Here is a 15,297-nt window from a genome sequence, read left to right on the forward strand (position 1 = left end):
GACTAACTTCTAGAAGAGTTTTCTTGTTTATGATATTGCCACCTTACTCACCAAGGATGCAGAGTTTTCTTGATTTTATTTTTATTTTTTTAATATTTTATATTTACATAATTACATTAAACTCGACTTTTCAAAAAGGGAGTTGACTGTTTAAGCCCGACTCATCTTTTCATAAAAAAGTAATGGGACATTTTTGCTTTCATATTTTGGCCTCATCTATCTTATACCAGTATAAAATGAAAATATATCTATCAATCAGATCAAAGTTAAATGTTGATACTATTAACCACGCGAAATTGTTCATTGATTACAAAACAAGAAGGCTATGTTTGGTTCTCGGAAAATGTTAAGGAAAGGAAAAAAAATCATGTGGAAAATGATTTTCTTTAGTTTGGGTGACATGAAAAATACGATGAAAAAAAAATATAAAGAAAAATATTAAAGAAAATATCATAATATTTTCCTTACTAGTTTCCTTAAAAAATAAGGAGGAAAATAAGAGAAAAGAGAGGGGAAAAGTTGGGGAAAATTTTATCTGGGTGGTATCGGCTTGCCAGAAGTGAAGGCTTTGCGAATGAGGGGACCGAGATCTTCATTGTTGCAGATAGCGGAGGAGAGGAGAAGTTGATCAAACTTCTCAGATGAGTCGTCGTCGGCGGTCGCCGGGACCACTTTGCAGCGCATTTTCGACGACTCCATCATTGTTTAACCGTTGGAGACGGCGAAGGAGCAGTGGCTATATCGCTCTGGGTTTCATCAGGAAACTCATTTTCTCGCTCTTTCACTTTCTGGGTCTCTTCGATTTCCTGGAAACTGACATTTCGTGGTCCGAAACGTAGACGCAAGTGCCGGAATACCCGCCTGTATCGGCGGTTTTGATTCGTGAAATCCTGCTGATGATGAAATTCGGGGAGGCGGTTTGCGATGGCGACGCGCAGTATATTTGTACGACTTCGAGGTAGGAGAAGAGATCAGGTGGTTGACCAATTGTAAACACATTTTCCACCGAAGCTGTCTGGACCGTTGGATGGATCACGATCAGAAGTTGTGCCTGATGAGATGCAAGATGAGTTTAATCAACGACTCTGGGTTGCCTCTGGGATCACATGGGTTTTATTTTATTTTTAAAATTTTGGTATGGTGAGGGTGAGAGGGTTGAACTGTATATACACGAAGAAGAAAAAAAAAATGCTAAGTACAATTAAAAAAGGGTAAGTTTTCAATAGTTATTGAACAATGGGCTCCCACAAAATGCGTTCTTCTATAATTATTTTTTAGAAAATAAGAGCACAAAATTTATTTTATTATTTAATAAATTAATAATCATTTAAGACAAATTATTGATTTTGTTTTCCTTCTATTTTTCCTTTAACTTTTTTTTCGTGGTTAACCAAACAAAAGAAAATGAATTCTTTTTTTTTTTCCCCTGAATTTTTCATAGATAACCAAACAAGTGAAAAAATTTATATTCCTTTCCTTAATTTTTTCTTTCCTTCCATTTTTCCTCCCGATTTTCTTTCTCTCGCATTTTCCGAGAACCAAACATAGCCAAAGGGAAAGAAAGAAAGCAAATCAAACCCCACCTGTGATATTTTTGGCGTGTGTGAGAGGCGGCAAAGATCAAAGGTCAAATTGAGCGGCTAAATAAATAAACAAATAAGATTTTTGGGTTGTTCTATGGTACCCACTCTTCATTTTGGGGGTACCTACCCACATTTGACCCCAATAAAAAATGACATGTGTAAAATACATATCATTAAAAAATTTATAAAAACTTATCAAATCGGTAAAGATGACTTGTTAGTGAGAAATAATCACATGCATTTCATATATATGTAAATATTACAAATTTTTTATAATTTATTATTAAATATCAAATATAATTTGTTATTTAATACATTACCTAACTCTATTTAAAAAAAGAAAATCCTACCAACAACTCTTATACTCTCATTATTCATATATAAAAAAAGGATAGTAATTTAATATGAAAATTAAATAATTTCAACTACCAAATTACAAAATATGTAAGATGTATTTTGATGAATCAAATTTCAAGATCAAGTTTAAAACTTTTTGAGAGAGAATTTAAAATTTGTATTATATGAAGAAGATGAAGAATTTCAAGTGATTACAAGTGTCAAAGGTAATATTTGATATTTTTTTTATCCAAATATAATTGTTGTAGGAAGAAATGTGATGTTAAATAACGATTTTAGAATTTTTTATGAGTTTATTATAAAATTTTGTTATCAATTTGTTATTAATATTATTATATAATTTTTTTTTGTTCATAGATTAAATTTGAAGATGAAGCTATATATGTCTTGAAGGATGTCAAGTGATTACAAGTGTTAAAAGGTAACATTTGATTTTTTTTTCCATTTACATATAAGTATTGTAGGTAGAAATGTCATGTTAAATGACATTTAAATATGTAATGATTTATAACATCTAGAATTTTTAATTTTTTTTTCTGAGTTATTATTAATCAAATTGAGAGCATTTAGTCATTTGTTATGAAATTGTCATCACTATTTTGTAAGAGAGTGTACGAACTTTCTAATAGAGGGTACGAACATTGTAAAAGAAGGTACAAATTTTTTAAGAGATGGTACAAACTTTCTAAGAAATGGTACGAACTTTCTAAGAGAAGATATAGACTTTCTAAAAGAATGTACGAACTTTCTAAGAGAACGTACGAACATTGTAAGAGAATGTACGAACATTGTAAGAGAAGGTACGGACTTTCTAAGAGAGGGTACGAACTTTCTAAGAGGGGGTACGAACTTTTTAAAAGATGGTATGAACTTTCGAAGAGATGGTATGAACTTTCTAAGAGAATGTACGAACTTTTTAAGAGATGGTACGAACTTTCTAAGAGATGGTACAAACTTTCTAAGACAGTGTACAAACTTTTTAAGAGATGGTACAAACTTTCTAAGAGAGGGTACAAACTTTCTAAGAGAGGATACGAACTTTCTAAGAGTTGGTACGAACTTTCTAAGAGTTGGTACGAACTTTCTAAGAGTTGGTACAAACTTTCTAAGATAGGATATAAACTTTCTAAGATAGGGTACAAACTTTCTAAGAAAGGATACGAACTTTCTAAGAGTGGGTACAAACTTTCTAAGATAGGATACGAACTTTCTAAGAGAAGGTACAAACTTTCTAATATAGGGTACGAACATTCTAAGAAATGGTACAAACTTTCTAAGAGGGTACGGACTTTCTAAGAGAGGGTACGAACTTTCTAAGAAAGGGTACGAACTTTCTAGGAGTGGGTACGAACTTTCTAAGACAGAGTACGAACTTTCTAAGACAGTGTACGAACTTTCTAAGAGGGGGTACGAACTTTCTAAGAGGGGGTACGAACTTTCTAAGACATTGTACGAACTTTCTAAGACATTGTACGAACTTTCTAAGAGAGGGTACGAACTTTCTATGAGAGGGTACGAACTTTCTAAGAGATGTTGCGAACTTTTTAAGAGATGGTACGAACTTTCTAAGAGAGGGTACGAACTTTTTAAAGTACGAATTTTCTAAGAGAGGGTACGAACTTTCTAAGAGAGTGTACGAACTTTCTAAGAGAGTGAATTAAATAAAATTATCAAAAATATAATTTATCATTTCAATTTGATAAAAGTATCTTACAAATAAATATATTATAATTTTTTTATTATATACTATGATTTGAAAATCATTTTGAAAAAAATTCTCCAAAATCCTCAAGTGATAAATAAAATCTTTCTAATTTTCTAATTAATAATCATTTTATGTCCAATATTATATAAATCCACCCACCTATAAAAATTCTGTTAATTGACATCAACAATCAAATAAGAAATTTTAAATACAATTAAAACTAAAATACTTAAAAATTAAATATAATTAAAACCAAAAAACTTTAAAAAAAAATTTAAAAATATTGACTCTTATTGTATTTTGAATTCTTTCTTGAATCTATATTTTTTACTAGTGTAATTTAGTAAAGTGAAAGTTAAAATTTTATTTTTATATTTTTAGCTTTAAAGTTTTTTTTAATTATATTTTAAAATTTTTAAATTTCTTATTTTATTGATCTCAATTCTCACGATAAAAAAAAATAAAAATAGTCAAATGGTGTTATTAACCTCACATGTAAAAGATCATTTTAAGAAATAATTATTTTTATTGTGAATTACATGTATTTTAAAATATTTTAAAATGTTAATGAAGAGCAGAAAAGCACCATAGCACATATAACCATGAAAATCCTAGCCATTTTTTCTTGTACACAAATTTATTGTATTTTTTATGGTGATCAGACTCTCCAAATTCCTGCAAGAACCAAAACCCATCCACAGTTAGATCCAAGCCTGTCAACACAAACCCATCAAATAAAATCCAACCAGCAACACCCAGTGAGTTGAGAAACCCCTAAATTTCCCCCAATTTTGAAATTCCATTTCCAAAGTCTGATCAAAATCCTATTTTTTTTTCCCCTCCCCACTACACTAGAAAGAGTTTTTCTTTTTCAGAAACCCAACCCACCGAATCTCTGCAAGAATCAAATAAAAAAAAAATAGAAAAAGAACAAACACAATCAGCATCATGAATAGTAAACCAAATGGAAAAATAGATCTTGATGGACTCGTTCCAACAAAAAGTAAGTCAAAATAAGAAAGTTCATTGCCAACATTTAATAATACAGTAAATCAATGACAAAGATGAGAAGGAAAACGAGACTGAAATGTGAAGACTATGAAACCATGAATTGCAAGCAAAAATCAGTTGAAAGGTGACTCATTTCCTGGTCTGGGAACTTCCCCACAAACCCAACTTGTTAAAACCTCCACACCACCAGCAAAACCAGACCAAACTCCCATCTCTGCAAGCATCCCATATTTTTCTCCACAATGTGTTTACTTCCCTCATTTTCCCACACCAAAGGTTTCCCAAGAAAACCCAGCCTGCAAAACCCCTAAAACAGCAAGAAAATGTAGCTACAAAGAACACAGATCCAGATCAACTCACCCAAAACCCACACTCAAGGAAAAAAGAGAAAATACCCGTCAACAAAAAAGAACAAGCAAACAAACAAAAAATTCACCAAAACCCCTCAACATTATCCAAGAACAACACACAAAACCACCATACTAGTTTCAGAGAAGAACAACACTCTTATTACAAGTTTACCGGCAACCTGTAACTTATTTCTTTTTTTTCTTTTTTTCTTTTTTAAATACATAAGCCAGTTGGGCGGTCCGGATTGAACCACCTTCATCCAATAGCCAAAAATGTTTTTTCGATAGGTACCGAAGTAGTACCATAGAATTTTCCAAGATTTTTATATGCTCTTGTTTTTTAAATCAAGCAGGTTTGCCCTCTTCACTGCTTTACTCCTACAGGTTGCTGGTCCGTTTTCATCTTCTTCTTCTGTCATTAAGTTCGGCGCCACCAATGGCAGACTCAACGCCTTCTCAGAGTAGCATGGATCGGAGAAGCTCATCGTGGCCTTTGGGTCTTCTCACTTTGATCTTGGCTCCAGTTGCAGCAGCCATGCTTCTCTACCAACTCGACCCCTATGACCCAGCTCCTGTCCCCATCCACGAGTTTTCACAGCAACCCATGGTCGTGCCCAAGCTCAACCCTCGCATGCTACAAGGATCGGAGATGATTGGGGTTGGGAAGCTTTTGAGTCCAGAGGACATTGCCTATCATCCCGACTCACACCTCATCTATACCGGTTGTGATGATGGCTGGGTCAAGCGAATCACCTTGAACGATTCCATGGTACAGAACTGGGCTTTCACCGGAGGACGACCCCTCGGCGTGGCTCTCGGCCGCCACGGTCAACTTGTTGTCGCTGATGCCGAAAAGGTCGGTAAATGATTTTCCTGTTTCCTATTTACTTTTCGTAGCAATATATTCACTTCCAAAGTTTAGCGATCCCGCCCCCAACTCTAGCGGAGAAGCACCCTCTATCCACTTACCCTTTTCCGGTCCGGTTCGGTGGAATATCTAACAGTCCAACCGGCTGTTAGATCGCAGAACTGGACAAACTGCCTGGTTTTGCACTCCCATCCATTATTTAATATTTTAGACAGTGATAAATTCTGATTTTATTTAATTAAGAAAGATTGTAAAAGAAAAAAATAAAAAAATTCATAGTCATACTCACGTGTCACGACAAACGAATAGCAGAAAATGAAGCACACACGTCGGCACAAGCAAGGTCCACCTGCCCTTCATAGATTGACTGATTGATATACAGAAGCCTACGCATCCCTCCCCTTTGGCCCACCAACTAATAATAAATTAATAAATTAATAACTAATAATTCACTGCTGACCGAGTTGAATTTGATATGCCTGATAAAAAATGGGAGAATTATCCAAAAGGTAGGTTGGGTAAAACCTAGAAAAGGTGGTATCTTTTAATAATTAGTGGGGAGGACTTTAGTAAGTTTAATATATCAAAACTATCCTTTAACTAAAACTTTTAAAATTCAAAGCATTTAAAGCACTTCACTTTATTTGTCAATACATTTATGGTACATGAGTCACACATTTATTGTAATTATTGATATTTAAAATTTAAATCAAAATTTTGGGTTTAATCCTTACAATTATATATAATTTGTTATTTAAATTTACTATTTAAAACAAAAATACTTTTAAAAAATATTTTCAAAATATCATTTATTGTTTTTTTACCTTTTTTTATTTTTATTCTAATTTTTAATTTTATGAAGAAAAAAATAAGTTTTATAATTATATAATAAAAATGATGATTTTTTCATATATATATATATATATATATATATATATATATATATATATATATATATATATATATATATATATATATATTATAAGTTTAAATTGATAAATTATGTTTTTGTATTAAATTTAAGGAAGATAAAATGTTTAATTTTTCATTTAAATTCTCTAAAAATAATAAGAAAATGATAGAAAATATTTAATCATTTTTTATTTTTGTAATAAAATAATTTTAAAAAATTTATATGATTTTTTTTCCTTTGCATAGTGTTTTTTTTTTTTTTTTTAATTTTCATATAAATTTTTTTTCTCAATGTATCGAGTGAATGATGTTAATATATTTGATATGTTGAATATTAATAAGGTATAAAAAGTGATCCTTAATATTATTACTTTTATTATACAATACAAGTACAACAAAAATATGTTATAATTACAATATAAATACACTTATATTACAATACATAACAATAAAACCTAATTAAGAAATTTATGAATTTTTTTTATAAAAATGGTAATTTTGTATGATCATACCATATTTCACAACATACCTATATCATAAATAATTTTTGAAATCAAATGAAATACTAATTTGAATTCACTTAGTTTATATATATATATATATACAAAAATTATTAAATAATTTTAAAACACTAAATAAATGTTGTTAATATATTAATACGATGTGTTAATACTAATAGGGTATGAATAAACATTTTTAAAATTATTACTTTTATAATAAAATATAGGTACGACATAAATGCATTATACTTACAATATAAATACACTATCATTACAATATATTATAACATAATTTAATTTATTTTTATTTAATTTTTTCACGTGTTATATTACCCAATGAATAATTGTGAGTTATTCCATTTAATAGGTGTGTGTTAGTCAATTGAATATTTATATATTATTCAATTGATGAGTGCTCGTAAAAAATAATTATTTATTATATTATGATAACAAAGTTTTTAATTGTATGTTTTATATATAAAATGATATAATAACTTTCGGATATGGTTTTTATTTATAAGATATTAAAAATTATTTTTTTTATAAGGTTCTTTAAAAAATCTCAATTTAAAAAAAAAATAACAAATTTTTAAATAGTTAATTGTTCAAAAGTGATAACAATTTTTTCAAGTTAAAAAATGTACCGTTGATTGCCTATCAACATATACTTATCATCATGTATAAGTCTCACATCATTTATCAATTTGTACTTATCATTATGTATGAGCCCCACATAATTGACAAACTCAATTTATTTATAAATAATATAAAAAACATATTAAAGGGTAAAATTATCTTCTAAAAGAGTGAGCATTTATAGTCATTATTTTTTCTAATCCACCCTTTTGGGTAATTCTCCCATAAAAAATAGTAATTTACAGTTTACTATCTTGTTAAATAAATACATTCGTAGTAAATTTCGTTAAGAAAATGATCACATGTGGCAGGGTCTATTGGAGGTAACTGCAGACGGTATGGTGAAGACGTTGACCGATGAGGCTGAGGGTCTAAAATTCAAGCTAACTGATGGTGTGGATGTGGCGGTTGATGGCATGATTTATTTCACAGATGCTTCCTATAAATATGGCTTGAAAGAACATATTCGGGACATTTTGGAGGGTAGGCCCCATGGTAGACTAATGAGTTTTGACCCATCAACTAAAGAGACCAAAGTGCTGGTTCGCGACCTGTTCTTCGCTAATGGAGTTGTCGTCTCACCTGATCAAAATTCTGTGATAGTATGTGAAAGTGTCATGTACGTTTCTCACTCACTTCCTAAAGGTTTATTATCGAAGAAAATTTATACTAAATTTATGTTAATTTCATTCGTATTTCATGAACTCTTTATTTTTTATGTTTAAAACGTAATTGTAAATTAAGGTGAGTAAGAGTCATTCTAATTACGTAGAGGGTATTAAAGAGTTCTTAGTATAGGGAGAGGTGGGCGCTCCCCTGCCTTTGAGCCAATCGAATGATTTTTGCTTTGCGGAAATAACAAAAACCACCATCTTAGTAAAATATTTAAAATAAGACTTATACAAATATCTAAAATGAGTTTCACATATACAATGTGAATCTAATTTAATTAAAATCATTACTCTATATGAAATAATTTATAATTGCAGGAGAAGGTGCTTAAAATACCACATACAAGGTGAAAGAAAAGGATCAGTGGACAAGTTCATTGATAATTTACCGGGTCCACCTGACAATATCCTATACGATGGCGAAGGACATTATTGGATTGCATTGCCTATGGTAATTCAATTCTTACATTTTATATTAGATTAGTGTTAATTCAATCTAAATGTTACGGTATAGTGTGACACCTTTGAAACATTGCACAATTTTGGCAGGGAAACTCATTGGCTTGGGATTTGGCATTGAAATATCCTTGGATCCGAAAGGTTGTGGCAATCATGGAGAGGTACAAAGTAAGGCCTCATATAGAGAAAAATGGAGGGGTTTTGGCTGTTGATTTGGAAGGAAAACCAACTGCATATTATTATGATCCTAGTTTGTCAGAGGTTACAAGTGGAGTGAAGATTGGGAATTATTTATATTGCGGTTCCATTACAAAACCCTACATGATCCGCCTTGATCTTCATCAACATGCTGCGCGTGCCACCATGTGACTGAGCGAGTGGCCCTTGTCGAAATCATGGAGATGCAAAGAAAAAGTTCTAATTAAGGAAAGTCGACATGCAGTTTTTAGAAGATGGTCCTAATAACAATGGAGGAAGACTATGGTATGACATGGATCAACTACCAAAGTCCCTCTTAGAAATGTTGTGTGGGGTTGAATTGATTGTAAATCCTATGAATTGCAATGGTTGATTGGCTGCAAATCGTATGATAGGGTCCATCCCAAAGTTCATGCAAACAGATTTAATATTTAGGTCTTGACTTTAAGGAAACAGGCACTTGCTAACAATCATAAAGATCTTCATGTGCACTGACTTCCCTGTTAGAGCTTGTTGCCTAACCTTCATGGAGTGAGCTTGAAGTATACAGGTAAAATTTCATCCCTTAAAAGATGTTTCTATGATTTAATAACTTAATTTAAGTCATTACATATATTAAAAATAAAATAATTTATTATCATAATTTAACTGAAAAATAACTTTAAATATTAAGTTAAAATAGTTAAATTATTTTTAATGTCAAATATCTTTTGTCTTATATGAAAATATATTATATTATTATGACTTTATATTCAAATTTCATCTTTTATAGTAAATCTTTTTGTAGTTATTTTATGCATCCATAATACTTTAAATATGAATATTTAATAAAATAAATTTATTACTTAAAATGGATAAAAATATAATTATTTATAAAAACTAATGAGGGTAAATATGTCAACTTGATGATTTTAAATAAGATTTATCAAACAATCTTAAAATAAAAATTAAGTAATAAACTTTAAGTCAATAATTTCATTTAAAATTAATTTAAATTATTAAATAATAAATATTAAATTTTACCAAATACCTACTTAATAATAAATCAGAAGAATGCATTCCATAGGTCAAGTTGAGCGGCTAAATAAATAAACAAATAAGATTTTTATATGCTCTTATTTTTTAAATCAAGCAGGTTTGCCCTCTTCATTACTTTACTCCTACACGTTGCTATTCCGTTTTATTCTTCTTCTTCTTTTGCACCACCAATGGTAGACCCAACGCCTTCTCAGAGTAGCATGTGTTGGGATGTCATTTGTTTTTATTCGGGTAGGACCGCGAAGTATATTTAGCTCTGTACCAGTCAGGGGCATCACAAAATGGCCTGCCTAGGATTCGAACTCGGGATCTTAATCCAGACAGTTGCCCTCCTGGTACCATCTGGGCTAAGGGCAACTATCTGGGTTAAGGTCCCGAGTTCGAATCCTGGGGAGGCCACTCTGTGATGCCCCTGACTGGCACATAACCAAATATACTCCACGGCCCTGTCCGGATAAAAACAAATTACGTCCCAACAGCATGGATCGGAGATGTTCATCGTGGCCTTTGGGTCTTCTCACTTTGATCTTGGCTCCAGTTGCAGCAGCCATGCTTCTCTACCAACTCGACCCCTATCACCCAGCTCCTGTCCCCATCCACGAGTTTTCACAGCAACCCATGGTCGTGCCCAAGCACAACTCTCGTATGCTACAAGGATCGGAGATGACTGGGGTTGGGAAGCTTTTGGGTCCAGAGGACATTGCCTACCATCCCGACTCACACCTCATCTACACCGGTTGTGCTGATGGCTGGGTCAAGCGAGTCACCTTGAACGATTCCGTGGTGCAGAACTGGGCTTTCACCGGAGGACGACCCCTCGGCGTCGCTCTCGGCCGCCACGGTCAGCTGATCGTCGCTGATGCCGAAAAGGTAGGTAGATGATTTTCTGTTTCCCGTTTACTTTGATTGTTTTTTTCATTTTTATTTTTTGTTTTCTTTAAAAAAAAAACATATTAATTTCTCTTAGAAAATATTAAAAAAAGCAACAATTTTTGTCATTTTAAAATTTTAATTAAATTAATTACACTCTATTCATTCTTTAATATTTTACACAGTGATAAATTCTAATTTCATTTAATTAATGATTAACAATATTTTGATAAAACAAAAAATAAAGGAAAATATTTTGCTACTTTTTATTTTATTATCTTTAAATACGTGAATTTTATTTTTTAAAATTAATTATCACTTCCAAGGAGATTGTGAAAGGATGTCAAAAATAATATTTTTGAAAATTAAATTATGGAAACAATTTTTAGGTTTAAAATAATTGGAGCAATAAAAATCTAAGCTCAAATTTCTATCAAACTTTGTTGACCAAAAATAAATACAATAGTAGTAAATTTCGTTAAGAAAATGATCACACGTGGCAGGGTCTATTGGAGGTAACTACAGATGGTATGGTGAAGACGTTGACCGATGAGGCTGAGGGTATAAAATTCAAACTAACCGACGGTGTGGATGTGGCGGTTGATGGCATGATTTATTTTACAGATGCTTCCTATAAATATAGCTTGAAAGAATACATTTGGGACATTTTAGAGGGTAGGCCCCATGGTAGACTAATGAGTTTTGACCCATCAACTAAAGAGACCAAAGTGCTGGTTCGGGACCTGTTCTTCGCTAATGGAGTTATCGTCTCACCCGATCAAAATTCCGTGATATTCTGTGAAAGTGTCATGTACGTTTCTCACTCACTTCCTAAAGTCTTTTTATAGAGGAGAATTTATATCAAAGTCGTGTTTTTTATGTTTAAAACCTAATTGTGAATTAAGGTCAATAGGAGTCATTCCAATTGAGTAGAGGGTACTAAAGAGTTCTTAGTATCAAGTGAGGTGGGCGCTTCCCCAACTATAAGTCAAGCCAATGATTTTCGTTTTATGGAAGCAATTAAAACCACCATCTCTCGCTAAAATATTTAAACTAAGACTTTTACAAACATTTAAAATGAGTTTCGCATATACAATGTGAAACTAATTTAATTTTTTATAAAATCATTATCTTATGTGAAATGATTTATGATTGCAGGAAAATGTGCTTAAAATATTACATACAAGATGAAAGAAAGGATCCATGGATAAGTTCATCGATAATTTATCGGGTACACCTGATAATATTCTATATGATGGCGAAGGACATTATTGGATTGCATTACCCATGGTAATTGAAGTCTTGTATTTTATATTAGATTGGTGCTAATTCAATGGGAATGTTACTATGGTCTAATGGTATAGTGTGATACCTTTGAAACGTTGCACAATTTTGGCAGGGAAACTCATTGGCTTGGGATCTGGCATTGAAATATCCTTGGATCCGGAAGGTTGTGGCAATCGTGGAAAGGTACAAAGTAAGGCCTCATATGGAGAAAAATGGAGGGGTTTTGGTTGTTGATTTGGAAGGAAATCCAACTGCATATTATTATGATCCTGGTTTGTCAGAGGTTACAAGTGGAGTGAAGATTGGAAATCATTTATATTGCGGTTCTATTACCGCACCCTACATGATCCAGCTTGATCTTCATCAACATGCTGCGCGTGCCACCATGTGACTGAGCGAGTGGCCCTTGTAGAAATCATGGAGATGCAAAGAAAAAGCTCTAAATTAAGCAGAAGCAGCATGCAGTTTATAGAAGATGGTCCTAATAACAATGGGGGATGGTATGACCGGTGTCAACTACCAAAGTCTCTCAGAGAAATGTTGTGTGGGGCTAAATTGATTGTAAATCCTATGAATTGTTATGGTTGATTTGCTACAAATCGTATGATAGTTGTTACCAACCATTTTCAGAGTAAAAATCCCATAAATGTCATTAAAGAATGCATTTGATAGTGATTATAGGAAGTGTTTTTAATATTTTTAATATTTGAATGATGAAAATTTTCAAGTATTATAAAGGTTAGCAACAATTTTTAAAATCACTATCAAACGCACTCTAAATATAGCAATATCCCTCACATCGGAGGGTTCATCCAGAGTAAATACAAATAGATTTAATATTTAGGTCTTGATTTTAAGGAAAAAGGCACTTGGCGACAATCATATAAATCTTCCTCTGTACTGACCTTTCTATCTTAGCTTGTTGCCTAATCTCCATTCATGGAGTAAGCTTGAAATATTCTCACTTCGTAATAAACTAAAGCTAAAATTTCATCACTTAAAAAATGTTTCTATGATTTAATGACTTAATTTATTGATAAAATAATTTAATATCACAACTTAATTAAAAAAAATAACTTAAAATATTAAGTTAAAATAGTTAAATTATTCTTAATTTTAAATCTCTTTGGTCTTATCCGTCAATGAAAACATATTTTATAATTATGAATTTATATTCACATTTCATCTTTTATTGTAAATCTTTTTGTAGTTATCTTATGTATTTATAATATTTTAAATACGAATATTTAACAAGTAAATTTATTGCTTAAAATTAATAAAAGTATAATTATTCATAAAAATTAATGAAGGCAAATATATCAATTTGATGATTTTAAGTTAATTTTATTTGATAACCTTAATACTTAAAAGTAAAAATTAAATAATAAATTTTAAGTCAATAACTTCAAAATAATTTAATTTAAAGTTAACTTAAATTACTAAATAATAAATATTAAATTTTACCAAATACCTACTTAATAATAAACTAGAACAATGCATTCCATATTTAACAAAAAACAAAGCTTATTGAAATTGAAAATCTTTAAAATTTCAGGTCCTAAAAGTTAACATGAGAAAGAAAGGGGCATGTGTACATTCCAAGGGGACGATTTAAAGCAGTCAATAAGGGAATGGATAGGACTCTTGACTGTCTCGTTGTTATTTGCTAAACCATGTGATATAATATGATGAATATTAGAACTTAGTGGAGGCCATACTCATAATTATGATGTCATATCTTACCCTTAAATCAAAGAATTCATAAGTATTACCTAATGGAGCATTAATAAGTATAGGTGGTCAATATTCTTTGTTGTGTCAAAATACTTAAGCTAAATTATGTCGTAACTTTGGCCAAGAAAAATCAAACAAGAGCTACTTTGACTTTATTAGTATTTTGGGTATCTTCCTTAGACACTGGCATATGAAAGTCATCAATATAGGTCAAATGAATTGTTGTTACTTAAATCCTAAAGCGAAAATAGTATGTGAATTTGATTTTTATGGAATGAAATTAGATAAAAGAACACTAAATTAATGATGGTGCAAATATTGATTTTTGTTTCAAATGATTCAAGTCTAGGGCTCTTCACAATCTAATCTAAGGTTAGAAGTAAAAGAGAACAAGAGTTTCTTAACTAGGATGATCTTAGGGCTTTGGGATCCTTGGTTGCTCTCAATCAATCTGAGCTCTATAACTTAGAATTGCATTTGAAACTTGTTTTTTCCTTTTTAAAATAGATCCCTAAATACCATTAAGTGAATGAGATTGATTGTCGATCAAGTTTTAACTTTTTAACCCTTTCTATTCCTTGTAACTTTGTCTTAGGGTAAATAACGATAGAAAAGACCATAATTAATATTGTGCCACCAAGCCACATTGCTATTTACAATATGTTAGGTATGCATTATATATATACATATAAATTATGTAAACATAAATTAATATATATTTTTAATTAAAATAAGTCAATTAATTTTAATTATTATGTATTTTGTATCATAATTAAATATAAAATAAATAAAATAATCAACATTTTAAAATTAAAAATACTTAGACATATATCATCATTTATTTTATATCATTTAATATAATTGAAATAAATGGATTATACTTTCAATATTAAATATATTTTAAAATTAAATATATTATAATCAAATATTATGATATTATTGTTGAATAATATTTAATAATAATGTATACTTATAAAATTCATATTTTTTACTAACCATGCGATATTATTATGAAATATAATAAATTATATCATATACATATTTCATTTTTTTTTTATAAAACAACTTTAAAATGTCTATTATTATTTATTATATTATTTTTAGAGTTTTTCTCAACA

The 15,297-nt window shown here is 30.7% G+C and overlaps 1 protein-coding gene and 1 pseudogene across 1 annotated transcript; both read left to right on the top strand.

Annotated features, from left to right (window-relative positions):
- The first annotated feature begins 4,748 nt into the window (after positions 1 to 4,748).
- Positions 4,749 to 9,669, top strand: LOC100245229 (protein STRICTOSIDINE SYNTHASE-LIKE 5). Its single transcript, XM_002273422.5, has 4 exons — positions 4,749 to 5,862; positions 8,234 to 8,541; positions 8,912 to 9,044; positions 9,143 to 9,669. Exons 1-4 carry the CDS (start codon positions 5,443 to 5,445, stop codon positions 9,419 to 9,421), a joined length of 1,140 nt encoding a protein of 379 aa, XP_002273458.3. The 5' UTR covers positions 4,749 to 5,442; the 3' UTR covers positions 9,422 to 9,669.
- Positions 9,670 to 10,706: 1,037 nt separating this feature from the next.
- On the top strand, positions 10,707 to 13,032 carry LOC109122473 (protein STRICTOSIDINE SYNTHASE-LIKE 5-like; annotated as a pseudogene).
- The last annotated feature ends 2,265 nt before the right edge of the window (positions 13,033 to 15,297 follow it).

This window comes from Vitis vinifera, chromosome 4, assembly GCF_030704535.1.
Source record: "Vitis vinifera cultivar Pinot Noir 40024 chromosome 4, ASM3070453v1".
Taxonomy (NCBI): Eukaryota; Viridiplantae; Streptophyta; class Magnoliopsida; order Vitales; family Vitaceae; genus Vitis; species Vitis vinifera.